At 41.0% G+C, this 26951-nt stretch overlaps 1 protein-coding gene and 1 long non-coding RNA gene across 5 annotated transcripts; both read right to left on the bottom strand.

Moving 5' to 3' along the window:
• Positions 1 to 1138: 1138 nt before the first annotated feature.
• On the bottom strand, positions 1139 to 26951 carry PDCD6IP (programmed cell death 6 interacting protein). Of its 4 annotated transcripts, none has more exons than XM_053410253.1 (18): positions 26625 to 26949; positions 22900 to 22954; positions 22112 to 22181; positions 21649 to 21776; positions 20024 to 20177; positions 18681 to 18781; positions 16161 to 16292; positions 13830 to 14052; positions 13064 to 13187; positions 12275 to 12452; positions 10786 to 10897; positions 9632 to 9801; positions 8048 to 8296; positions 7680 to 7814; positions 5717 to 5811; positions 4468 to 4594; positions 3093 to 3271; positions 1139 to 2144 (listed from the first exon to the last, which is right to left on the bottom strand). In XM_053410253.1, the coding sequence occupies exons 1-18, from the start codon at positions 26828 to 26830 to the stop codon at positions 1958 to 1960; spliced, it is 2625 nt and encodes an 874-aa protein (XP_053266228.1). In that variant the 5' UTR covers positions 26831 to 26949; the 3' UTR covers positions 1139 to 1957. The 4 variants fall into 4 exon arrangements, with proteins under 4 accessions (XP_053266228.1, XP_053266229.1, XP_053266230.1 ...); XM_053410254.1 differs by having other exon boundaries at positions 16161 to 16277; XM_053410255.1 differs by lacking the exon at positions 26625 to 26949 and adding an exon at positions 25526 to 25699.
• LOC128424258 (uncharacterized) lies at positions 20999 to 21225 on the bottom strand. Its single transcript, XR_008332964.1, has 2 exons — positions 21118 to 21225; positions 20999 to 21047 (listed from the first exon to the last, which is right to left on the bottom strand). It is a non-coding gene; the product is annotated as an uncharacterized LOC128424258 (long non-coding RNA).

Here is a 26951-nt window from a genome sequence, read left to right as displayed (position 1 = left end):
GCTTGTTTTCCCCTTCTAACCCACAGTGTTTTCAGATTTAATTTGCCACCATCTGCTTAGTTTTAACATTTAGACTCAGTTCTGAACCAAGGGTTCTTGGAACAGAGGTGCAGCTACAGCTCTCTAGCCCATGTCCCATTGCTGCCCCGCAGGGTTAAACCATGATTTGGTTTAGCATTGCATCCAAAACTGTTACTCAGTGTTTTCACTGCAATTAAACAACAAGGTGTAGTCAAGGTTTGCTAAGTCATACACAGGAAGAACCACTGGTATTAGTGGTCTTAAGTAACTTTAGCCTAGATTCAGTGTGTCTGCTCTGAGAATGACTGGTTTGGATATAAGTGTATATTTTTAGCTGTGAAGTACTGACACATAACCTGCATTAATTCACCCATGTACAGTGGTACCTCGGGTTACATGAGCTTCAGGTTACATACGCTTCAGGTTACAGACTCCGCTAACCCAGAAATATTACCTCGGATTAAGAACTTTGCTTCAGGATGAAAACAGAAATCGTGCTCTGGTGGCGCGGCAGCAGCGGGAGGCCCCATTAGCTTCAGTGGTGCTTCAGGTTAAGAACAGTTTCAGGTTAAGAACGGACCTCTGGAACGAATTAAGTACTTAACCCGAGGTACCACTGTACATGGGTACACTGTATGATAGAAAATTCAAGTCTTAACTTGTTTAAGCTTTTGTGCGCTTTTCAATCTGGGCTTGAGACTGATATTTGGCAAGTTTCTGTCTTGTCCAACAATATTCGCCACTGGCCATGCATACATTTCTAGCATCAAAGGCACCATTAGAGGTACAGGATGTTAACTCTAGGACTGACTTTCATGGGACAGAATCCATCCAAATTTTAAAATGAAACTACAGCAAACATCTGTGCTTACACTAGTCCAAGTCACCTAGATTCAACCACATGCTTAAAAACAAAAATCTTGATTTTTGACTATTATTTCAGATATGTGAAACCTATGTTTAACATGTGAACCTAGATTATTCTTGTGTGGGATTATCCTTCTATGGCTGCATGGACTGGAACAATGTGGTATTGTGAAGATACGGAAGACAGTGCTACTAGATTCATAGCAGATCGAGCAGGTCAACACAACTTAGATAAACCAGGAGCAAGATATCAAAATAAATGTCAAGTGTTTTACTTCTCAGCCAGTCATGAATAGCAATTTAGCAACATTTTTTTTTGCAAATCATCACTGATGAACATCTTACAACTTGAAAGCGTCTTCTGAAAGATTCAATAAAAATATGCAGATTTATTTATTTTTCTTGCTCATTCTGGGGTAACATAATATTGATCTATGGAATCATTTGTATATTACAGGAACTTAAATACAACCAATCTCTATCCTTGAGTGTTTAGCAGAAACCTCGGCTTCAAAAACCAACGCCAAAGAGTGCACCCAAACTTCAGAAACATAACACCAGTTATAGGGTAGTAAGAAATCTCTACTGTTAAACATTTCTAAACCATCTCTATGCAATATTATGTTGCACTTAAGATTTACAATGTCTTGATTGTGAGCTAAACTGATACCCAAAATACAAACCAACAAAATATAGAAGGAAACCGCATTTAGTCTTGTGGACTAAATCTCACCCAGTGCAATTCCTTTTGCTTTTCATCTCAATTACCCCAAATACTATTTATAGGAAATTACTTTTTTTTTAATAAAAGAATTTTGGTTTAAGTGTAGTTCACACCGTTTGCTGTAATCTAATTCTGTTCACGTACTACAGATGCAGCCTGCTGATCCTTTAAGAGGTTTAATACAGTCAGAATCCAATCGGGAGCACAGAATGTTTGAGAATCTAACCAGAGAAAAGTTACGGAGCGTTTTCAATACAGCGAGGTACACTAACTGGAACTAAAGATTTAGTATGCTTATTGCAAGTTTCTCTTAGTTATAACAAGCAGTGCTTCTTTGCAGATATGTTATTGCTGTGGATAAGGGTATCCAGGCTGTTGTGGAGGGTGTTGTGGGTAAGGATATCCAGGCTGCTGTTGTCCTGGATACGGTGCTTGTCCAGGATTTTGGTACATAGCCGCGGGATTGTAGGGCAGATTGAACTGGCCATACATGTAAGGATTGTAGCCCATTGGCAGAGGCATCTGGCAGTATCTGTAAAAACAAAAAGTGGCAGGATGTAGAGTTACAATACCGCAGAGCACACAAACCTCTCCAGTTGGCCTTCTGAAGGATCTCCCCCTCCACAGCCCATCAAACCTTCTGCTAAAAAAACAGCTTTCCAGGATTTTGGAATCCTTAATAGGGTCTTAATACTCTAGGGGAGATCCAATTGTGACATCCTCCTGCCACAATAACTTCCACTAGCAAGAGCTTTAACTTGGTGCTACCATTGCTTATGAAATATGGACCGCTTGTAAACGCCATCTGCAACTCCTCGAAAGATTCCATCAACAGTGTCTCCGAAGAATTGTTACACATCACTTGGGAAGACAGGCAAACTAATGCCAGTGTACAGGAAGAAGCAAAGATCACCAGTGTCAAAGCAATGATTCTTCAACATCAACTTCGTTGGACTGGTCATCTTGTTCGGATGCCTGATTAACGTCTTCCAAAGCAACTGCTCTATTCCAAACTTAAAAATGGAAAGCATAATGCTGGTGGTCAATAAAAGAGGTTTAAAGACTCTCTCAAGGCAAATCTAAAAAAATGGAGTGTAAAAACTGACAACTGGGAAACACTGGCCTGCGAGTGCTCCAGTTGGAGAACAGCCTTTACCAAAGATGTCATGGGCTTTGAAGACACTCGAACTCAGGACAAAAGGGAGAAACGTGCTAAGAGGAAGGCACGCTTGGCAAACCTTCACCATAACCAGCTCCCACCCGGAAACCTATGTCCCCACTGTGGAAGGACATGTGGATCCAGAACTGGCCTCCACAGTCACTTACAGACTCACTGTTAAGACATTTTTGGAAGACAATCTTTACTTGGCTATGACTGATCGTCAAAGAAGAAGAAGAAGACTATTGCTGAATAATTAAGAGCAATCTAATCTCTCAAGTGGTGCTTAAGCTCATTTTTTTTTTTTCTTTGCAAACTTACCCAGGGTATCCTGGATATGTCGGATAAGGCGGCCCCTGAGCCTGTGAAGGTGCTGTGCTAGCCGTAGAGCCAGCTGGAGAAGGTGCTGTTCCAATGGCTGCTTGTACAGGAGTAGTGAGTGCATTTGCCGAAGAAATCACCGGCGGGGGAGGGCGTGCTGGGGGCTGTGGTTTACTGGCCTAAATAAGAAAAGTGGAGTTAGGTGTGAGCTGCATAGACATAAACTACAATGCTATCATCTGTGTGTGGCACTAAGCAGAATAGGCTCTGAAAAACAATAGGAAACATAAGTCAAGAAACAAGGCTTCAAGTCTAAGCTCTGAACGACCCAGGGCCATGCTACCTATTCCCTATATTTTAATCCCAAGGGCCATATAACCTTCTGGGAGCCACCTGCCAGTGCGGATACAAAAATTACCTTTACCAGTTAATATAAATGTTACCTTTGTGCTAGTTTCAATAAATCCTTATACACCCACCCGTTCTCTCCATCCTCTAACAGAGGTTAAGGACACATTGCACACCCGGCCAATTAGATTGCGAATAAATATTGCCACAGACATTTCTGAGATCACAGTCTTTCCAATGAGTGGCTCATGTCCAGGTTTGTTAACTGACTTACTTTAAATGTTGTGAGGATCCTATGCCCTTTTAAAATGTGTTTTTTTTGGGGGGTGGGCAATTATTGGGTTGTTGTTTTTATTTTGATTATGTATTTTGTGGTTTTATATTTGGATTTTATTCTGTGAACCGCCCTGAGACCTCTGGGTATAGGGCGGTGTATAAATTCAATTATTGATAATAACAGTAGTAATTCCAGTCAGCCATAAATACTGGGGACGTGAAGCTGGGTCACTGACAGGTGTGGCCTGGGACGAAGGGGAGCGGTCTAGCAAGAGGTCCAAGGGCCAGACAAAGAGGGTACTATGTAACCACAGCAGGTCGACTAGATCTTTACAGACTTTGCTGATGGTGTCAGAACCTGGGGGCAACACAAAAGCCGGCCCTCTTCACAGTGGCACCTACATTCTGAAATGCTCCACCACTGAAATGCTTTACGAAAAACTTATTTGCTGGCTTGGGTTTTCCCTGACTAGTAACATTCATCCAACCGCCTTATAGTATTGTGGATAACTGGGGCACTGTTTCTATTGAAACTGTGTTCATGTATTTTTTATTTTTTGGAAATCGTTTCTATCTTGATAAACCGCTTCAAGATTTGTAATGGTAAGTGGTATCGTATATATTTAAACAAGCAAACAGAAATGCTGCCCACCTGCAATAGCAGCCAGCACGGAACAGGTGGTTTCTCATTCAAGAAACAGCTATGAGGGCAAATAACACTAGAAATATTTTTTATGGCTCCTTTACTTACCACGCTGGTTCTGGGAGCTGGAGTTGGAGTTGATGATGCTGGAGGTTTGTTTCCTCCAGTTTGGTATGCAGGCACAGAAGGAAAAGAAGGCGCACTGGGTTCTCTAGCAATACTTTGCTGCAAATCTCTTAAAAGGAAAATGTTTTTCATAAGATTTGAAACATAATAGATTGCTGCAATATTTCCCCACCTAACATAGAATTAATATTCGATACACACCTACACAGGGTCTTTGCAGAGAAAGCTACCAAGCTATTATAAAACTGGTCAAATTACCTCTGCAATTAGGTTGAGCTTAATCTCACCAAAGCTTAGCAGAATTAAATACGGCCTTTTCGGATCAAATGGCATTTGAAAGAAGCAAAAATGTTGTTTCTATTGCAAAGAAACCATGCTCCAAACTTCAGACACTATAGCTTGTCAAAAGTGCCCAATTTGCTCATGCAAGGGATGTGTTCGTCCGTGACCCTGAAGAACAGCTGAAATAGGCTGTAAAGGGACCACAGCAGCTCTAGAATGTAAGAAAAACTCTGTATGTACTTCTCTGGATCCACACACGTGAAATTTGCTGCCTAAAGTATGTAGACAAAAAAGTTCAAAAACTGCAGAATGCCAGAGACATGTTTGTAAGAAACAGAGCAGGGATCCCCAAACTGTGGTCTGTGAGCTTCATTCTGGTGAGCCACAGCATGTCTGGATTTGCGGCTGAAGATGGGAACTGACGCACCCATCACAATAAATGTCTGTATTAATTTCATTTTAACAACTCCTGTTCTTTCTTACATTGTATTACGTTTTGAATTCTATGAAATACAATAAAACACAGGGCTTTAAAAACAGAAGTAGCAATCCTATTAAAAACCACATAGCATTAAACACATGACATAAACTACAAAAGGCAGAAAAAAACATTAAGTGATCTGCCAAGACCATGGGCAATTTTTAAGTTGGGGCACCACCAGAAAAGAGGAATATAGCTGGCTCTATGCATAATATATACATATTTAGCCCTTACTAATTGGCCAACGTCTTGACACACATAAATAAGTTACTGCAGTATGACTTAAGCATTTCCTGTAATTTTCTCAGAGATTACTACCAAGCATTTACAATAAATGGATATTTATCATTTGAAGAGTCACCTCTGATCTCAAGTCCCCCTGACTGGAAGGAACTCTTCCCTCAAAGGTAGTTAAGAAAACCATTAAGATGAAATATCATCTAATATTTGAAGGTGGAGCAAGCTTACTTCAGAAGTTCATCTCTCTCCGTTTTGCGTGCAAACACAATGTCAGTGCATTTGTTTTGGAACTTCAGAAGGATTTCAGTCAATTCATTGTAAAACTAGGAAGGAAGAAAACAGTGACTACTCACCAGCAAGAAGCATTTTAAAAACAAAGCACTGGATATTGACATATGTCATATTTCCAAGAAGTGAGAAAACTGATGACAAGGAAACATTTTAGTCCACTGCTATTTCCAGCTTCGCCAGTAGGAAAAGCAAACGTGGAACTGCATACCAAGGAATTATATGCAAACCGTCTGCAGGTGCTTAAGGGACAGTGTGAAGACCATATATGTCAGCTGACAATTCTCATGACCATGATTTACCATTTCTTCACATCGTACTACATTACATTCTAGTCCAAAGAGCCCTAAATAAGATGCATGTGCTTCAGATGGAACAAAGACTCTGGTTTTAAGAGCTTAAAAAACTCGCTGTCCACTCAACATCAACGACTGGAGACATAATGTACCTTGTACACAATGGGAATGTATACCATATCTACTGTGCTAAGCCAAGTATCACTGTAACAAATTTATACTGTTCCTGTTAGCCCAACCTCTTTCCTCTGTTGCCTCCCTTCTGCCATTTGCAATTCTAGAATGTTTTGATTACAATACACCCCCACTAGTACCTGGGAGACCAGGCTTCAAATTTCTACTCAGCCATGAAGCTCACTGGGTGACCTTGGACCTAACCTACCCTACATGGTTGTTGTTGTTGTAGAAATTAAATGAAAACTATGCAAGCCATCTCCAGCTCCTTGGTGAGAAAGGTGCGATAAAAGGTGCACTACAGTGGTGCCCCGCAAGACAAACGCCTCGCAAGACGGAAAACCCGCTAGACAAAAGGGCTGTCCGTTTTGGAGGTGCTTCGCAAAACGAATTTCCTATGGGCTTGCTTCGCAAGACGAAAGTGTCTTGCGAGTTCCTGCAGGGTTTTTTTCCTCCCCCCCCCTTTTTCCCAAGCCGCTAAGCCGCTTAACAGCTGATCCGCTAAGCCGCTTATCAGCTGATCGCTAAGCCGCTTATCAGCTGATCCGCTAAGCCGCTTAACAGCTGATCGCTAAGCCGCTTAACAGCTGATCCGCTAAGCCGCTTAACAGCTGATCCGCTAAGCCGCTTAACAGCTGATCGCTAAGCCGCTTATCAGCTGATCCGCTAAGCCGCTTAACAGCTGATCCGCTAAGCCGCTTATCAGCTGATCCGCTAAGCCGCTTATCAGCTGATCCGCTAAGCCCGCTAAGCTAATAGCGCTAATCCGCTAAGCTGCTAATGGGCTTGCTTCGCAAGACGAAGAGACTCGCGGAACGGATTCTTTTCGTCTCGCGAGGCACCACTGTAAATGAATAAACAAACATTCTTCAGTTTAAAACAAAAAACAATACACCTCCAACATAAACACGCTACCAGGGCTTCCATTCTCTTTTTTAGTTTTTCGCTCTTCCTTCTTGTTCCCTATCTTCCCATTTCTCTGCTAAAAAGAGGTGCTACAGGTGTTAACTTCAAAGGAGACTCAAGGCTGCAATGAGAGGAGCATATTAAGAACTCTTCTTTATTGGTTCTGTATAACTCAAAGGGATGCCATTTAACAAACTTCAAATTTTTTGTTTGTATTTCGTTTAGAATTTCTCCCTTTCAGTTTTATTGCTTATTGTCATTATAGGTAATAAATCCTTGCTCCGAAATTTGTGGCATTTCATCCCATCCCATCAAAGTAGCATTAAGTACATGAAATGTCACCCCATTTTCAACTTTTATAATTCAAGACCTGCGTTCTCTCTAGAATATAGTATATACATTTATTCAAGTGGGCTTCTGCAATGCTTTACGCTGCACCTGCTGAAACTCACTAATCAATCAGACCAGGGAAAAGAAGAAAATAAAACCTGTGGTATTGCTTTTTGTGGTGATGGACCTTACGATACCTTTGTGCCTTCTCTCAGGTTGGCTACAAGTTCCACAAAATTGTCATTAGCAACAGCTAAATTCTTTAGAACTTCTTCTCTTAAATTGGATTCATTATTTGATTGCTTCATCTTAGAAAATTCCTGATGTGAATTCTACCATGAGAAAAAAGAAAGCATTTTAAGAGGGTTTCACAAAGTACATACTATTTCACAGGCATTTATCTCAACTAAGATAAATACATTTATCTACTAGAAGAAAATATTTGCGGCTGCAAGTTTGAATTAATATAAGCATAGTGAAATCAATGACTACCAGCACCCTGCCCCCCAGGTACCAACTGTGCCAAGCTGGCCCTTAAAATGTATCACAAAGAAAGTAAGACTACCTGAATGTTGTTGAGCAGCTCCTCCTGTTTTTTCAGGGTCTCCTGTACTTTGTGGGTGAGACTACCATAAATGCGATCCAGCTCAGTGACAGAAATGGCTTCTTCATTTAAAGCACCATCCTGTGCTAGGGCTGTTAGGAATTTTGTTGTCATGTCAAAGTTTATTGCCTTCAGATCATTCTCTAATTGCTCTCTCTGCTTTTTCACTTCTTCCAGATTAGCTAGCAAGGATTTTAGGACATTCACCACCTAGAAAGCAAAGTGCAATTAACTGTTGGTACTTTGAGGCACTTTTTAAGTCTTATTTTCCACTATGCACCAGAAAGAGCAGAGGCAGAACTAGCAGTTGTTTTTGAAATACTTATTTTCTCCCACATCAAGACTGTATGTTAAAAAAATTAGCTTAGCAAGGCTGGGCCTAACAGAGGCCAACTCAGTGACAAGTTTGTTACATCACAGAACATAGACTTGACCAATCTGGGGCAAAATGAAATGGCATACGGAAGATCTGGCCGTGAAGTTTTCTGATTTTTGCTTTTAATTACAAAGTGAATCATGATGATGAGCTGCTTACAAGAATCTATAAATTTATCTCAGATGGATTGGGTGAGGACGGCAAACAGGGTAGGCCATTCTCCATTCCATGCCATGGCACTCATGTAATCTGGGAAGGCCTTGCAGAACTTTTTAATGTAAAAAGCACAACACAAAAAAACCCAGTCTCCTGTGTCCCATTAATTTTGCCTTTCAAATGAAGTTCTTCCTAATAGATGATTAAGTTTCTGTGCTGCGTTGGAAGACTTTAAAATTAACATCATCCTCTCATGTACAAAATTTCCTAAGTCTTAAAGGTAACAGTCCCTGCTTGCAGGCTTACAAAGTAAAAAACAAAAACACGGAGCACATGGAAGAAACGGTGGGGAGGGAAGAGGAAAACAAGCAAATGCAAGCACCAGTTGGTCTCTCATCAAAGCTGATAAGGTGGGCTCTATTGTCTCATCTCTCCCACCGCTTTAACCAGGTAGAATTATTCTATAAGTAATTCTTAGAAGGTTGTGTTGCATTCTCTTTAGCAGTGTTTTTCAATGGTTCACCTCATTTTAATGTCTAAAGATGCAACACAGTATGACTGAGGCCAAACAAACACATCTTTTCCATGTAACCAATGCTCATTCAGGATCAGAAACAATGCTCAGATGCTAAGTACTTGAGCAACTGGCCCTGACTAGCCTGTGATGAGCTTCCGATCATTACAGCAGCATTGTGAGATGAACCCATGAAAGCAACACATGAACAGTGCTCCTGTAATATCTAAGGAAGATTTTTACAACCCTTCACCCTAAGTTTTAAGTCAGGCTTCCTCAACCTCAGCCCTCCAGATGTTTTTGGCCTACAACTCCCATGATCCCTAGCTAGCAGGACCAGTGGTCAGGGATGCTGGGAATTGTAGTATCAAAACATCTGGAGGACCGAGGATGAAGAAGCCTGTTTTAAGTAGTCTCTCAAACAACTGTTAAGGCAGAACATTATTAATCAAGAACTGAATCGTTAAGAAGCTTTATATGCAATTTCTAAATCTCTTACCTCGCTTCCCTGCATAGTTTTTGCTGGATTTGCTGACGGAATTGCTGCATTCAGTTCTGGTTCTGGTTTACATAACAGTGAAATTGTATCACGATGTGATTGGTAACGTTCCTTAACCTGTTTGTCAGCTTGCACAGCTTTATCCAAGATACTGCTGTAATTGGCTCCCTCTACAAAAAATAAAAAATACAAAGGTTCATTCGATGCTCAAGCATGCCTCTTTTATCAATACACAAAATATTGTACAATTACTAGTTTAAAAACTTAGTCTGTGTAACAAATAATTTAGTAAATTGGTGTTTGTGTGAATTCAAACAATTCCATTTATTGAAACCCACTTATAAAGATAATTTTTAGTCCACCCTTCATCACATGATCCCAGGGCTAGCTCCAAAACAGTAAAACACTAAAGTAAAAATAATTCAGCGCACAACTTATAAAAACAGGTATGATTCTCAAACTCACCCCCACCCCCATGAACCACTCGAATCTGCAGATTGTCTGGATCTACCCGTAATGATTTTTCTGTTGTAACAACTGCAATGTATTATGCTAGATGCTGTATGATTTTTAACTATTTTTATCATACTTTATCATATTACGATCTGAATTCCACAGATTTCAAGTTGCAATACAAGAAAATACAAGAAATAAAAGCAGCAAAAAATAAAATAAAATCAGTCTCAATAATTAAAGCACACATGCTGCAGACAATGTGAGACAATGAGTAAAACTTTAAAATAGTTGAAGGGGTCCGTAATGAATCAAGTTAAGGTTCTTCAGCATATTGAATTCTGAAGTATAGTATTAAGTTGCTCTCCTATCTCCATTCTGCACCTTTCCCCAAAGAGTAAGCAAATATGGTGCATTTCATCCTATTATTTGAAATCTTACTATTCTGAATTATACTGAACTGATACGTAGTACAACTACTTTTTGCCACTGGTGTGCTAAACCTAGGTAACCAGACCAGAGAGGAACTTAGAAGAGGCCACCTGTTGTTCAGAGTCCAGTGAATGGTGCTCTTACTCTGCTTCCTCTGATGTCTCTCCTTATCACTCCAATCCCTTTTGGGATAAATCTCAACACAGAATTCAGCTTCATGCCAATATATTTCAGCAACTCAGTACCAGGTTATGAAGAACAAATATTACCTGCTCTTAAAGGCTTATAAAGGTCATTTGATGGTGTTCTTTGCCAACGCTCCTTGAACTTATTCTTTAGCTCATTGTCTGTTGTTTCTTCTTCATCCAATATCCTTAGGGACTAAAATCGTTTTAAAATATTTTAATTAAATAACTTCAAACCATAAAAAAGGCTGAATCCATGCAAAGTGTGCTGAACGTAGGCTGCACCTGTATCATAATTAACTTTACCCAATTATTTGACTGGCATCCAATTTCAACTTAGTCTGGATTTAACCAAGTGGGCAAAATTCAACAGTGTTTGTGCAAGAGGTTTTTGAAAGCTGCAGCATTCGTTGAGCAAACAATAGTGCACAGGCATAACTGTTACCAAGAATTATGATAGCAGCAGTTGTGTTAGTCACTGTGCACTACAGTGGTGCCCCGCAAGACGAATGTCTCGCAAGAGGAAAAACTCGCTAGACGAAAGGGTTTTCCGTTTTTTGAGTTGTTCCGCAAGACGAATTTCCCTATGGGCTTGCTTCGCAAGACGAAACGTCTTGCGAGTTCCTGCGAGTTTGTTTCCTTTTTCTTAAAGCCGCTAAGCCGTTAATAGCCACTAAGCCGCTAAGCCGCTAATAGCCGCTAATAGCCGTGCTTCGCAAGACGAAAAAACCGCAAGACGAAGAGACTCGCGGAATGGATTAATTTCGTCTTGCGAGGCACCACTGTATCTTTCACAAGCGGAAAACATCCACTGGATCTGGCTGTCATTCTGTGCTAAAATGAGGTTCCTAGTTAGTAGAACAGTTGTTCTGCAAACAGACTGCCAGAACTGGGTATCAACCAATGTCTTTAGAATGAAACAAATCCAGTGTTGCTTTGAAAACCTATTTCCTATGAACACCCAATGCATATTTTTACACACACACATAATATGCATATAAAGGTAAAGGGACCTCTGACAGTTAAGTGCAGTCGCAGACGACTCTGGGGTTGCGGCGCACATCTCGCTTTATTGGCCGAGGGATCAGGCGTTTGTCCGCAGACAGCTTCCGGGTCATGTGGCTAGCATGACTAAACCGCTTCTGGCGAACCAGAGCAGTGCACGGAAACTCCATTTACCTTCCTGCCAGAGCAGTACCTATTTATCTACTTGCACTTTGACGTGCTTTTGAATGCTAGGTTGGCAGGAGCAGGGACTGAGCAACGGGAGCTCACCCCCCTCACAGAGATTCGAACAACCGACCTTCTGATCTGCAAGCCCTAGGCTCTGTGGTTTAGACCACAGCGCCACCTTCATCCCTTTAATGGGAAATGAAATATGCATATACATACACTGAAATCTTGGAATCCAATCAAATTGAATCTATTTTTAAAACATATGGTGATCTAGTTTCTTGTAAATAAACAAAGAAAGTGTGAGAATTTATCAGCTCAGGTTTGGCACTACCACAATATGGTAAAATGTAAGTTGAAGTGCTAACAGTGTAGACTATTGGTATTATTGTAGGCTTACCTCATCCAGAATCTCTCTATTTCTCTGTAACAGTTCCGGAAGATCTTTCATCAACTGATCAATAGTTTGGACACCTCCCTGTTCAATCACAGACTTAGACTTCTGCAAAATGGACTGAGGAACACTATCTCCAGAAACATCTTCTATGGCAGCGGGGAGATTGAGGGAAGCCAGCACTCTGGGAAGGACAATTTGACATCAACCAGCTTTTAAAGACACTTGACTGACAGTTTGTTGGGAGTTAACATTCCCTTTTAGCAATGTATAAGAATATACTGTCTTCTCTTGTACCATTCTGTTTGCTGTAGCCAAAAAGTAAAATTACAGGCAGCCCTCAACTGACACAGAGGTTACGTTCCAAAGAACTGCTCACGTAGGTGAAATTGCATATAATGGAAACCCATTGAAAAAGCCTGCAAATGCCCACCTCACCCTTTTAGGGATGTTTCAGCGAAGACATTTCTGGGTCACTTCCAGGTTGAACATGCATAAATGGGCGGGGGGAGGGCCTGCCTGTATCAAGTATCGTTGAAGTAAAAGTCAAATTGTCCAGTGTGCTTTCTGCCACACACAAAATACTTGATGGTGTCACTGCTAATGAAGACTTCTTTTTATGAGTGTCATTGTACTCTACTAATGCCAAACACAATTTTGGCAACATATAAATTTAAATGACATGAAAACGTACCTTTAATAATACTGAACTTCTGTTTTATTCAACAGTATCTCTTTGGCATGCCAAACGAATCCAATGTTTTACCAAGTCAGACCTCAGAATCATCAACTCACCCATTTGCCAGATTGGTGGCCTCCCTCATCTGGGCTATTGATCTGTTAACCAAGTCTGCCTTTCTTTGGTTGTAGAGAGTGAGAGCTTGCTGCACTGCCAGGGGAACCATCTTCTCAAACAAATCTATAAAATGAGCAGTATTACTAAGATGACCAAAAAAAACCAATGCTTATACCACTACCTCCCCAGGGTACTTATCTGGAAAGATCAAACCACCAGCACATGCTCTCCATTGCCTTCTGGAAAGGGAAGTCTTTCAACCAAAATTTTAACACAGGCAAAGTATCGACGTTTAACACAAGAACACCTCAAAACATTTTTCTCTTAACAGGCTTTTGCAAACGGAATTTTAATGAAAGGGCTGGTGCCGTAATGTTTTAATTTAAATTATCTGCATGGATTTAATAGATTTAATATATGTATATAATTTTACTTCTAACAATGCTTAATTGTTTTTCCCCCCTGTTTTTAGCAGTTTGCATTTTTATGTGTAAGTTACCTTGAGTCCCATCAGGGGAAAAGGTGGGGTGCAGGTGAATAAATAAGCAACTGCTCAGTGATAGGCAAACTAAACTTCTTCAGAAGCAGTTAGTCCATCTTCAAAATGGAAAGATTACCAACAGATCTCACAATAGCAATAAAATACACCCCCTTGAGCATTTAGTGAAAAGGTGGTAAGTCCAAAAACATAAGTCCAAAAATTAGAAAGTTACTGTTGGCTGTAATGTATGTTAAATGGTAGATTGCAATAAAAAGCCTGCTTACCAGTAAATTTCTGACTCAAGGGGACAACAACTGGAGTGGCTTTCACAAGACTGGCCTTTCCAATAGGCTCTAGATCTTTGAGATCAGGTATCCTGTCATGATAGATGAAGTCATTGTCCTTCTTAGCAGCTGTAAGTGCACGGCTGATTTTATCAGACAAGTCTTTTACATTTATATATTCATCATAGCGAGATGCCACTGTTTTTACTAGATCGGCAGCATGCTAAATTAAAAATAAAGTTAAAGTTAACACTTGGTTTCTACATACAACTGCAATATCTAATACAGAAACAATCATGACTATAAAGGTAATATACATATCGGAGTTTGCCAGGTGTTTGCCAGGAATTTACAGAACCAAATCTTTAGTTTCTACTCCAGTGCTTTCTAACATAATGTTCTGATATCCTCTTTTACAGTGCAATACTGTACATGCCTACTCAGTAAGCTCCGTTGTATTCCATGGGACTTACTCTCATGTAAGTGAATATGGGATTGAAACTTTGAATGCCAGTAGAGTTAAATATCTAAACTGTTTCCCAAAAGATACACTTCTTTTTCAAGCTAGGTCAAAGTCCCTAACAAACACCCAGCAATAAAAAATAAACCCAATAAAAATGAATAAACCATAGTATGCCCAGAACACGTTACTCTTATAGTGCTCAGGTGCCTTTTTAGTGGCAATATATTTGCTGCAAAAAAAACAGCAAAATCCACCTTTTCCTAGAACAGGAGGAAGAGGGAATATGAAAGGACAAAAAGCTTGGTATTATAAACAGAAACGTGTCTGTATATACACACACATGCTTATTCACATTAAGCATATAACACCAATCCTGGCCTGACTGCACTGGTTGCCAATTAGTTTCCGGGCCCAATTCAAAGTGCTGGTGTTGACCTATAAAGCCTTACAAAGCTCAGAACCTCAATACCACTCCCCATACAAACTGACCCAGACTCTGCTCTTGTCATCCATGTCCCCCTTGTCATCCATGTCCCCCTTCCCTAAGAGGTTCGGTGGGTGACAATGCAAGAAGAGACCTTTTCTGTAGTGGCTCCCATTTGAAGAATGCTTCCCCCAGAGGCTCACATGGTGCCATTATTGCATGGCTTTAGGCACCGGGCAAAACCATTCCTTTTTTACAAAGGCCTTTGGCCATTAAATAATCAATGGCATGTTAAAGGTGTGGTGCAGGGGAGATAGTTATGATGATGATTTTACTATTATGCTTTGTGCTATGTTTTCATTATTACGCTCCATAAAATGAGTTCTTAACGTTGTACACCACCCTGGGACCTTATTGTTATTATCCTTGCTTCAATGTCATTGTGGAAGCCACTAGGGGTAATGAAAGCCACTTCCATCATCTCACCTCCTTGGAAGGGAGAAGGTTTGTGCTTTGTCTGTCAACCTTCAAGTCTTTGGCTCTTATCTGAGACAATTCTTACTATGTTAAAGAAGCAGCATATTTAATTCTTGCCATCAGGCTGCAGTTCAATAGAAAGTGCTAATGGGAGGGGAAAGGATTCCCGTGGTGTGTGCTTGAATGGCGCCATTAACACAGTCGTGGGTTGTCATGGGCAGAGCAGCATTGCTTACCTGGCTTCCCAAAACCACAAGTTGCTGCTGGTTACTGAGAGTGGAAGGTTTGAGTCAGCAGGCCTTTGGTAACTGGCAGTAGTATATCAACATTGGAAAGCCAGGCAAGCAATGCTCCTCTGCCTACCACTACTGATTCAACCCCTGGAAAGCATGGCAAGGGGAAATGATTTCCAGGACAATTGCTCGAGTGGTACATTTAATACACATGGCTGCAGCTCAATGAATCTCACAACTTTCTTTTACAATCCCTTGGATTGCTTCTGCGGAACACAGTTTGAGAAACTCTGTTTCATCCTATAGAATTATCATCCAGTTAATTTTTTACTGTCAAAATGGAATACAGTGGTACCTCGGGTTACGTACTTAATTCGTTCCGGAGGTCCGTTCTTAACCTGAAACTGTTCTTAACCTGAAGCAGCACTTTAGCTAATGGGGCCTCCCATTTCTGTTCTCATACTGAAGCAAAGTTCTTAGCCCAAGGTACTATTTCTGGGTTAGCGGAGTCTGTAACCTGAAGCGTATGTAAACTGAAGCGTATGTAACCCGAGGTACCACTGTACATTAGTTAACACTGTTGCAGGCTTGGAATTCAGCCTCCTAACTGAGGTTGAAATCAGATGCGAGATGATTTTTAAAAGTCTTCAGAACCCCCCCCCCCCAAATATACTTAAATCTTTCTAGAGCCAGAACCAATTACAGCATTCTAAAAAGGAAATGACGTTACTCACTTGCAATCTTGCGATTTCTTCGCCAAATTTCTTCTGTTGCTTTGCCAGGATAGACTGGTGGTATTCTGCATTGGCCTGCATGATGCAGTGTTTTGCTGCCAGAACAGGAAACACCTCCTGGAAATAAAAATACTGACCAGGGGAAAGTCCAACCACATAAACCATCACAGACAACATGGGATGCAGGAGGAAAGAGGAAGAAGAACAGGACATTAGAGTCACCCAATTAATGGTTTAGAAAGGTTAAGACATGAGAAGCCATGGACACCCACCCATGTAACATTACATGGATGAAGTTTGGTGGAAGTATGAGCACAGCGCTGTATAAAAATAAATATAATTTGGGCACATTTTAAATTTGCTTAGGAGTTCAGTTCAGCTAGCTGAACCCAAGCTTAGTAATCTTATTTAACAAAGATTAACAACTCAAATAAGAATGAGGAAGTACAGCTGGGATGCCAACCAGCTATTCCATATAGTTCCAACTATATGAACAGAAGCCAGTATAAGATCACACAAAGGAGCAATGTTTTGCCAGTTACAAGGTTGCCATTTTTTGCCAGTTACAAGGTTCAGAGTTATGTAGGTCAGTCCACATATGCATCTATGTACAGCTTTATTTCTCTGCATGGCAACTGCTTTTTCTTATTTGGAGCTTTTTAGCTTAGAGAAAAGGCAAAATGAGATGTGAAAGAGGTGTATAAAATTATACAAGGTGTGGCAAGAGTGAATAGAGAAATAGTTTTATCCCTCGCTCATAACACTAGAACTTGAAGTAATGTTGAAATAATGTTGGAAAATTCGGGACAGACAAAAGAAAGAATTTCTTCACATACTGCATGGAGAACTCCAGAATTTGCTCCCACAAGAGGTTATGACGGCCACCAACTTGGGTGGCTTAAAAAAAGGATTAGACAAATTCATGGAGAATAAAACTATTGATGGCTACTAGCCACAATGTCTATGTTCTAACTCCATGGTCTGAGGTCTCTGAATGCAGTTACTGTACTAGGAATCACACGAGCAGAGTGCAGCTTTCAGGCTTCCCACAAACATGTGGTTGGCCACCAGGAAATCAGGATGCTGGACTAAATGGGCCATTGGCAGGCTTAAGCTCTTACTGAATATTAAATACATAACTGCACAGAAAGAGCATAATTCTTCAAGGAGGAACTACTGTGAATGTGTTGTTCTTGAGAATCCCTGTGATCTGCCAATTCACATGGGAAGAATTCATCTTGAAGTTGCTGGATATGACGATGTGGAAGAGACAGTATGTGTAAACTTGACTAACATAGCAAAATGGATCCAATTGCTGAAGCAGCTTCTAATTACTTCCCTGTCAATGATTACGTAAGAGGTTACATCATCCTCTATTTCCAGCCTCACTGAAAGTGCTTGTGCAACAGGAATTCAAACTTTAAAACATTCTTCCAAAGAAAGCTTTATGTCTGGTCTACAAAAAGCTTTATGTCTGGTCTACGCACACAACAAAATGTGGTAGTAGAATGCAGTAACGTTTTAAAAACCTGTTGCTTTCCTGTGAAACATACACAGTCTTTAAAAATGATCTCCACCTGCAGCCAGGTTTAAGGTTTGACACAGAATAAGCTATATGTGTTGCACATGTAAACAAGGTGTAAGTTGGCATAAAATGAATGAGTCACAATTACTGAACTGCATACCAGCGCACATATTCCAAGGTCCATCCTGTTATCAGCTCCTCCTGCCTTTCCTAGCTCACTCTCAGTAGCTAGCAACACCCAGCCCTTTTACTAAATTAATTTAAAAAGTGTTGACACATGAACTCAAGCAGCAACTATATCAAGGAGGACTGTTGAACCTGAAAACATAGCCTCTCTGAAAATTTAAGGATTAATATCCAAGCCAGCAGCAATTTCTCCTAACAAAAGCACCTTATTACTAACTTACACAGGCCCTTACACCAACTCTAGAGTTGAGACTTCATCCAAATAACTGAGACGCAAGTACAGCTAACGTACATCTTGAAAAGGAGGAAGTTTGAAATAACATTTTTGCTTTTATTACCTGTTTCTGAAAGCCATGAAATCAAGCAACAGCACACGCATACTGCCACCAAGCCTATCTCAAGATCAGTTTTTTGGTTGTGAAAGAGAATGGTACAGTAAAGACCGAAGCATAAGTTCCATTACGAAGTATGTTAGTTTGAATTAATTTTTTAGTAAAGAATTGAAACCACATTCCCAGGCAGAGGGGGAGAGTCAGAGAAACATCCCAAATAAAAATTTTGTAAAACAATTTTTTACAGGTTTTTTTTTTTTTTACAATCAAGCAGTATATAAATTTAAATAAATAAACCAGATTGTCTAACTGAAGGACATAATGTTGAAGCAACAAGTTGGAATGAATCGATGTGCTTTCCTAAATCTATAACAATTAGCAAGTATTCATTGGCTTCATGTGGGGTTCTTCAAAATTTAGTTACGATTCCCAAATTTTCCTTTCTTCATAAGCCGCCTTCACTAGGAAGTTACTAACCTTGGGTAATGTATCCTTGTACTGACACTGTTTGAAAGCGTCGCCGTAATAGTCAGCAGCTTGATTTGCAAGTTTAGCAATGATGGCATCTTTCATTTTATCTAAAACAAAATATAGATGCCATTAAAACATATGACAGTTTGAAAAGCAGTAGCAAGGCAGTACTTTTTGCATGTACAACTTACAGGAGTAAGATCATATTAAAATCCAGTGGAAATGTGTGGTCTGTGTTAAAAGTTCTAAATATTTTATGTACACTAAAGCAGCCACATTGTTTAGCTTTAGGAACTTACAGCCTATTAAAGAATTTCATTCAAATCTCTTAGAATTAATAGAATACAATATTTCTCAGAAATGTCTAAATCAAGTAATAGATTTCCAAAAGGAAGTCCAGTTATCAGACTTTATATTCCACATCTACAACGTAAACTTGGTAGAAGAGCCTTACCAGGGTTTGCAAGCTCTAATCATGTCACTGTTTTGAACCACACTTTTAAAATCCAAGTATTAACTAGGCTGTTGTGTGAAAGTTATATTATAGCATCTTCAAATCTGCTTTGCAAATAATCCAAATGGTTGATGCACTTCTAAAATGCATATGATGATCCATGCTTCCCGCCACAACTACTGCTCCCCACATTTTCTACTTAAACTTATAAATCAAATGTCAGTACTCTGGCAATCTACTAGCCCACAATAATCTTATTAAGCTTTCAGAAATACATGATCTTAATAAAAAACAGACCAGCTCCAGAGCAAACAGTTGCTGTGCTTGTTTGTAACCAGCAGCATATTACTAATAGATTTTATTGCTCATACTATTTTGCTTGCTGCATTGTAATATTTTTTTTAAGATGGGATATAAATGCATGTATAAATAGAGGAAAATATGAAATAAATTTATCAAGTGGCCCAATCAATTTTCTACGTTACTAAAGGTAAATTAATAAAAGACAGTGGTTTACTAGCTGCTCCTTAGCTGTGGTGGCAGATAAGGTTGCAGAATGTGCATGTTAGAGGACACAGTGGAATATACAGGCAACCCCTATTTACGCGTGTTCAATTTACACGTAGCCCCAGAAATCTGGAATTGGGGAGAAGAAACCTGAAGAGCCTCAACAAAGTGCCACTTGCAGGCTTGCAATGAGACCCTCCCCAGAGCCCAAAGGCTCTCCAAACTCTGGGGGTCTTCTCATGAGCCAGATCTAGGTTTGTTGGGACTGCTCAGCTGACCACACTGAAAAGCTTTTCATTGAAACTAGGAGCAATGCTAATTGTTGTAGTTCCTACCGTAGCAAAACAAAAAACTGAAATGTAAATATTACAAGTAGACCATTACATACCTCTGGTAGCTTTTAGAAAAAAGACTTCTTGAGCCTGAGCCAGCATGATTAGGCTTAGTGTTCCAACTGTATCTGGGGAGATGTCCACAGTAGGTTCTCGACTTAAGGACGAGAGGACAGTATCTTTAATGTGCTGGAAGGCACCACTAGCAAACTTGAGAGAAAAGGATATTCTATTAAAGACACATGTTTGATATCATGATGAACAAACATATTGCATGTTTAGGCTTCTGCTGGTTTTGTATTTAGTAGAACTCAGATTTTTGAGCTAGACCAAGTTATGCTAACACCAACAATTCTGAGGTTGCAGCAAGACAGAGAGGCAATGCTGCTTAAACATGGAGAGCTCAAAAGTCACATAAAAGTCCGTAAAATATACCTCCTTTGTATTAGAAAACTATATTGCGGCCTGTTTTAAATTGCTATGAAAGGGAAATCTATAAAAGTATAATTATTTAAATCATTGTGATGTCTGTGTCGATATCCAAGAATGTTGTCTGTTGTTTCTTTTCAGGACATCTGGAAAAAAACTGACAGTACTCCCATCTGTGCAAACAGTGAGGGTGTCAACTGATGTCTTTCCAAATTCCTTCAATGATCTCCTTCAATGAGTTAAGGCCTATGTATTTCCCTCAGCAGTTCAGACCTTTTGAAGTATGTAGACTAACCTTCCCCAACCTGGTGCCCTCCAGATGTTTTGGACTACAACTCCCATCATTCCTGACCACTCATCATGCTGGCTGGGGCTGACAGGAGTTATAATAACCAAAAAAAACTGAAGGGTACCAGACAGATGGTGTAGACTGTTGCCATGATACAATTACAGTGGTGCCCCGCAAGACGAATGCCTCGCAAGACGAAAAACCCGCTAGACGAAAGGGTTTTCCGTTTTTCGATGCGCTTCGCAAGACGATTTTCCCTATGGGCTTGCTTCGCAAGACGGAAACGTCTTGAGAGTCTTGCGATTTTTCTCGCTCCCCCCCCCCCTTTTTCTAAGCCGCTAATAGCCTTTTAGCCGCTAAGCCTTTAATAGCCGCTAAGCCGCTAATAGCCTTTTAGCCGCTAAGCCTTTAATAGCCGCTAAGACGCTAAACCGCTAATAGTGCTAATCCGCTAATAGGGTTGCTTCGCAAGACGAAAAAACCGCTAGACGAAGAGACTCGTGGAACTGATTATTTTCGTCTTGCGAGGCACCACTGTAGCTGTTTCATATGCTTCCTCAGTTTTCAAAAACAGAATGGGGTGAGGTAGGCTTTGCTACCCAGCAGCCTCTCATATTCCAAAGAAAAGTGAACACATGCAGTTCCAACTCTGCTTTTCATAGGATTTGCTCCCTTTTAAGTCAGACTGCTGGTTCCCTATCTGAACCAGAATAAATTTGAAATGTAGCATGATGCCCTAGGGCAGCCAATTTATATATGGCAAAGCTACAACTTAAATCCAGGTTTGCTGTGTTTCAAAGTGAATAAACCCATTGCATGTTTCTCACCACCTTGTCCAACAATGAAAGGTCATTGTCCCACAACCAAGCTGTAGCTTTTTGAACATAGACTCAATCATACATGGCCAAATTTCAAGACAACTAATAGCAATTTCAATCATATGTTAGAGAGAAAAAGAAATACCTGATAATGTTTAGCAGCAGCTTTCAATCCTTCATCACTGTCAAGATTCTGTTCTGCTGCTATCTGGCTAGCCAATGCTCCACAATTGAACAGCACACAAGTCTTCTCATAGCCCAAACTTGCCAAAGCTGAAAGAAAATGTGCACGGAAAGTATACATTTTGCAAGTATAAATATTCTAATTACTTTAAAAATGCCTTAATGCACATTTAAAAAAAAAACCTAACTCAACCTTGATATAGAGAACATATGCCTGCATTCTGTGTATAGAATTACATTTTCAGGAATCCCCTGCTTGCACTCAGCTACCTGGTAAATATAAATAGATGGCTTCTTTCAAATATTGATCTTTTAAAATGATGACTGAAAACATGAACTGAAAGGCTGTACAAATTTCACTTATTTTTCTGTATCTCAATACTATACAATTTAACTCAGATTTCATTTTCATAGGAGAAGCTTACCAAGTTTGACAGATCCTCCAAAGAGCGACCCTTTATCAAAAGCATCTTTCCAGGTAAAGGTTACACAGATCTGTAAGTATGAGAACAGAAAGTTAATTTCCAGTTTTAAGAAAGATATGGATCAGTCTTCCCCATCCTCTTGCCCTACATATGTTACTGGACTCCAAGGCTCCTCAACCCCTCCAACAAAACCAAAGGTCAAGGATGATGAGAACTGTAGTCCAACAACACATGGAGGGTACCAGGTTTTTTTTTGGGGGGGGGAGTAATTGATGCAGGCGTTCCAAGAAAATCTAAGCAGAAATATACATGCCAAATGCAGACAAAAGTTTTTAAGCTCAAAGTAAGAATTACATTATTAAGCAAAATGCAGAACAAATTGTCAGGAAAACAGCAATGGTCTGATGAAAATGGGGGCTCTGAACACATTCACAGCAATCTTTGTCAATCTCTTCTATCAAGCAAAAGCACATCTGGACTTGCAGCCTCCACTCCAAATTAATAACTATGAGCATGTTGAACACAGTAAAGTTATTTGAACTGTCGTTAATTTTAATGGGAGTCATTTAATTATACACATGCAAATCGCTTGTGAAGCCAGTTTGCTTCAAAGCATCGGTCCCTCTTTCCACGTATACAACAACTATAAAATGGTTGCTATTGTTCTTCAAGGATAAGACTTCAGTCTCATACACATGAACAGAAACTGCCATCCACTCAGTTTCATGCAGCTCTTGGGGCATTTCAATGCCTATCAAAACAATGTTTAACGAGACATAATGCATTACCTGATTCTCAGAAAATGGAAATTTTGGCTCTATGGAACACAGCTGATCATAGTATCTGAAATAAATAAGTAAATATGCATAAGAATAAGAGTGATGTTTGCTTTATAAAAAGTCATAAAGTGATTATCAACATACCAAGAAAACAACAATGCAGGAATTTCAACTAGATCATACATGATCTAAGTTAGATGTGAGCACTTCAGAGATAACTATTTTGCATTCTGCAGACGTTTACAGACTGCAATTTTAGCAACGTTATATCAATATATTGATCCTTATTTAGGTAAAAATGCTTTTAATATAACCACTAAAAACACTTTCAAATCAGTCACTAAATTACTTCAGTGAATGAGCAACAGGTTGTGGACTATGGCTCTTCTTTCTATGAATTTTTATTTTACAGCAGCATTAGTTTCAAACCAGGCATTTGAAATAAAGCAGTACTATATTTTTTAAAAAATCAAGTGCTCACTTTTTTGTTTATTTTAGAACAGGAAAACCTTTGCTTTGTTTTTTACCTAGGCAGTTTCTTTTCCCAATTAATAACAAAAAAGAGCATTTTCCAGAGTTACTTCTGGAAAACAAGTTTGTATGTGCCTAGCCAGTTATTCACACCTTGAAAACTTTCAGGCTGGGCCACTGATATGCATTTTATGTGCAGCTGTCTTTCAGGACTGCTTGGAAACTGCAGCTAGTTCAGAACAGTGTGGCAACATCACTAACAGGGATCATACCAACAGATCACAGCTTGCCTGTATTGAAACAACTCCACCGGCTCCTAATTAAAGTCAAAATGCTGGTCATGACATTTGAAGCCCAAAACAGCTTAGGACCCAGATATTTCTTGTAATGGCTAACTGTATCAACCCATCCACTGTGGTGGCGCTTCCCCTAGAGACCTCATTGCTATCATTTAGGCATCAGGTGACAGAGACATAGCCAAGCAACCCCTGTCTAGCAACAGCTGGTGCTGGTGAACCAGCTGGACGTGGAGAAAGACAATCCATATCATCAAGACTACTTGGGCCTCAAGTGACAGAGTGCACAGAAACAGAGTCAGAAAGTCCAATCTACATACCTTGCCCTTTAGAGGGAGTGCACCCCATTAAGAATAGAGTATCTTCCCATTTCCCGTATTTGAATAATACCATGCCACAGAATTTCTGACTTGTCAGGATTCATTTTCAGCTTATTGGCTTCAATTAAAGCCATTACTACATCCATGCACTAAAAAAAGGCACAGCGCATTCACCAAATGCAGATTATGCAAGAAACACAGCTGAATGTTGCTCAATTATTGGTGGCACTTTGCCACCAGGTGCCTACTCCTGATGGCTTCATACACAAATCAGAAGAGCATAGGACAAAATGGCCATAGGGCAAGTAAGCAAACACACCTCCTCACTGCCACTCTTTGTATTTGGCCCCGTATGCTGAAGCCAAACCACGGAAACATTGAGTCTCCAGCTCCCTCATGGCTGACAGTACTCCTTCTGTCTCTCCCCCAAGACAAGTCAATCAAGAGTGACTAAAGCAGTTTTGGTGCTAAAACCAGGCATTAGGCCAGTTTGAAATGTAGTGAAATAACAAGCTTCCTACAAGCACCCTTGAAGTTGCAGCCACTTTCCTCAAGAAGCGGGGGATGTTTGCAACAAAGTTCATCTTCTGGATTCAGCCATGTTCAATGTAGCTGGTAGCACCAATTCCTGCAGCAAGGCATTAGCTACTTCCTGGACCCATCCAGTCAATACCAGTTTCCTGTTCTCATAATAAGGGTTCCCATCAGCCCAAATCTTCCCAGGTCAGACTATGGCAATAGGGTAACTGTTATCCCATCCAGTCAACTATGAACCTGATGCTCACCTGGGGGGGTGAGGGGGGAATCAGGTCCTATGCTGGGTTGCTGATGAACATGACACAGATGATATCTAAAGATTGTCTACCCAGGGTGGTCTCAGTGTAAATGTTGAAATCACCAAAAAGCAAAATTCTGGGATTATTCAACACCATACCAGAAACCACTAGGTAGCTCAAGTCTAAGGGAGGAATTCAACATGGCACTAAGGAGATCACAAGCATTTCTGCTTACCTAGTGGAACAATTCCCCTACTCCCTCCAGGTGCTGTTCTGGGGGTTCTCCCGACCCCCCTCATGCCTATATAGGGATGGCCAGGGGGGAGGAATGGGGAGAATATTGCTAAACTTTATGTAAGTCAATCCACCCTAATTTTTAATTGCATTATCATTCATAAACTCTTCTTTCATTCTGATAATATCCTTTTAAAATTATCTTATGGGAATTGGGACAGCTGGAGTTCTTGGCCCATTTATAAAAAATCATAAAGCAGAAAAACAGGTTCTCCTACCTAGAGAAAGAAGTGACTATCCAAAAAGTTTAAAAGGACTTCTCTTCGGTTGCCGCCCTGTTTGCAAAATGGAGCATAATTAATCTGCACTATTTCACTCATACTGTGCAGCATTCAAGTTCAGAATGCCAAGCAGCAGGAGACGGGAAAATATAGCTTTACTGTAGCGTTTACAAAACAGGGCATTGCTAACAGCAGTCCAGAGTTTCATATGCCAGGCCGTGTTACCCTATGTCAAAGTCTGGACAGTAGGGACACACCTAAATCTGCTGCTTTGTGCAGGGCCTTTGAGATCCATTTCTCCCGCAGTATAAACTTCTGTACGACACCCGGAAGTTCCTGCTTTATCACCGACAGCATTCCTCTCACCTTCAATGCTTCCCCATCTTCTCCCTACACATTTCCCACCTGTAATCGTTTTGTTCCCTGCCGAAAAGTTAACAGATCCCCATATAATCCAGACCCAACCGAAAAGGCACCAGAGTCCATGAGAAAAGACAGATGCTTGCCCCCCCCCGCCCCGCCCCGCCCCGCATGGCAAGCCTTGGGCTCCATTTTCTGAACCCATTTGCTGGAGGATAAGCTCCTAACGGACACAGCGAGTCATTTCCAAGGAAAGCTGCATCAGGTCGCCCTGTTGGGACGTTTGCCCTCAGTCTGAAACGACGCACTTTGGGAAGAGGAAGGCTCTGAGAAACGGCAAAGCAAGAAAAGAGCATAGAGGCGGGTTGGGGGGAGTTATCGATGACAAGCACAGACACGGAGCGGCGCCTATTTCGGAGCAGCCACTCCGGAATAAGCACTCCTTTAAAGGAGCAAGATCTCCGGAGTTGTACGGTGATGATGATGATAATAATAATAAATATAATAATAATAATAATAATAATAATAATAATAAATATAATAATAATAATAATAATAATAATAATAATAAACCGAAGGCGAAGAGAAGGAGAAGGCTCCTCCCTCTCTGGGTTGTGTAAGAGGGCAGAAGGTAAAGTACGAGGAAGATTATCGGTTTAAATTCGTTTAAAAGCACATTCCCAGAGGGTGGGTGGGGAGGAGTGCAAGCCCTGCGCCGAGAGGTTATCTTGTTAACTTTGAACCGCCAGCAGCAACTTTTTTTGTGTATCGTGTCTGAGGAAAACGAAGCGCTCGGGACGTTTGCGAGTCCGCGGCTTCCCCGCCTGGAGCAGAGGCCCAACGGCTCCTGCTCGCCGGTTGGTTGAGGGCGCGGTCGGAGCGCAGCGTCACTCCCGCCGTCACCTCACCTGTTCTCTCCCCCCTCCTCCCCCGCCAACGGACGCCAACGGCCGCCGCCAACGCGCGCGCGCCTGCTCCCCTCCCCCGCTCGCTCACCTCAGGAGGGTCTCGAGCGAGCTCTCGTGCTTGTCGAGCGCGCGCCCGAGCGCGCTCTTGCGCAGCTTGTGGAGCTCCTCGGCGGCGCGGACGTGCTCGGCCTGAGACTCCCCGCCGGGGTACGTCTGCTGGATGAACTTGCACAGCGGCTTGGCCAAGTCCACCTCCGAGGCCTTCTTCAGCTGCACGGTAACGAACGACGCCATCTTCGCCGCCCCCGCCGGTCGGCTCCTCACTTCCTCGGCCCTAACTCAGCGGCTTCAGCGCCGAGCCCGCACTCCCAACTCACTTCCGGCCTCCGCGCAAAAGTTCCGAGTCTCTATGGTC

The sequence above is a fragment of the Podarcis raffonei genome, chromosome 12, assembly GCF_027172205.1.
Source record: "Podarcis raffonei isolate rPodRaf1 chromosome 12, rPodRaf1.pri, whole genome shotgun sequence".
Taxonomy (NCBI): Eukaryota; Metazoa; Chordata; class Lepidosauria; order Squamata; family Lacertidae; genus Podarcis; species Podarcis raffonei.
The sequence above is the reverse complement of the archived record's forward strand: the minus strand, read 5'-3'. Positions and strand labels throughout refer to the sequence as shown.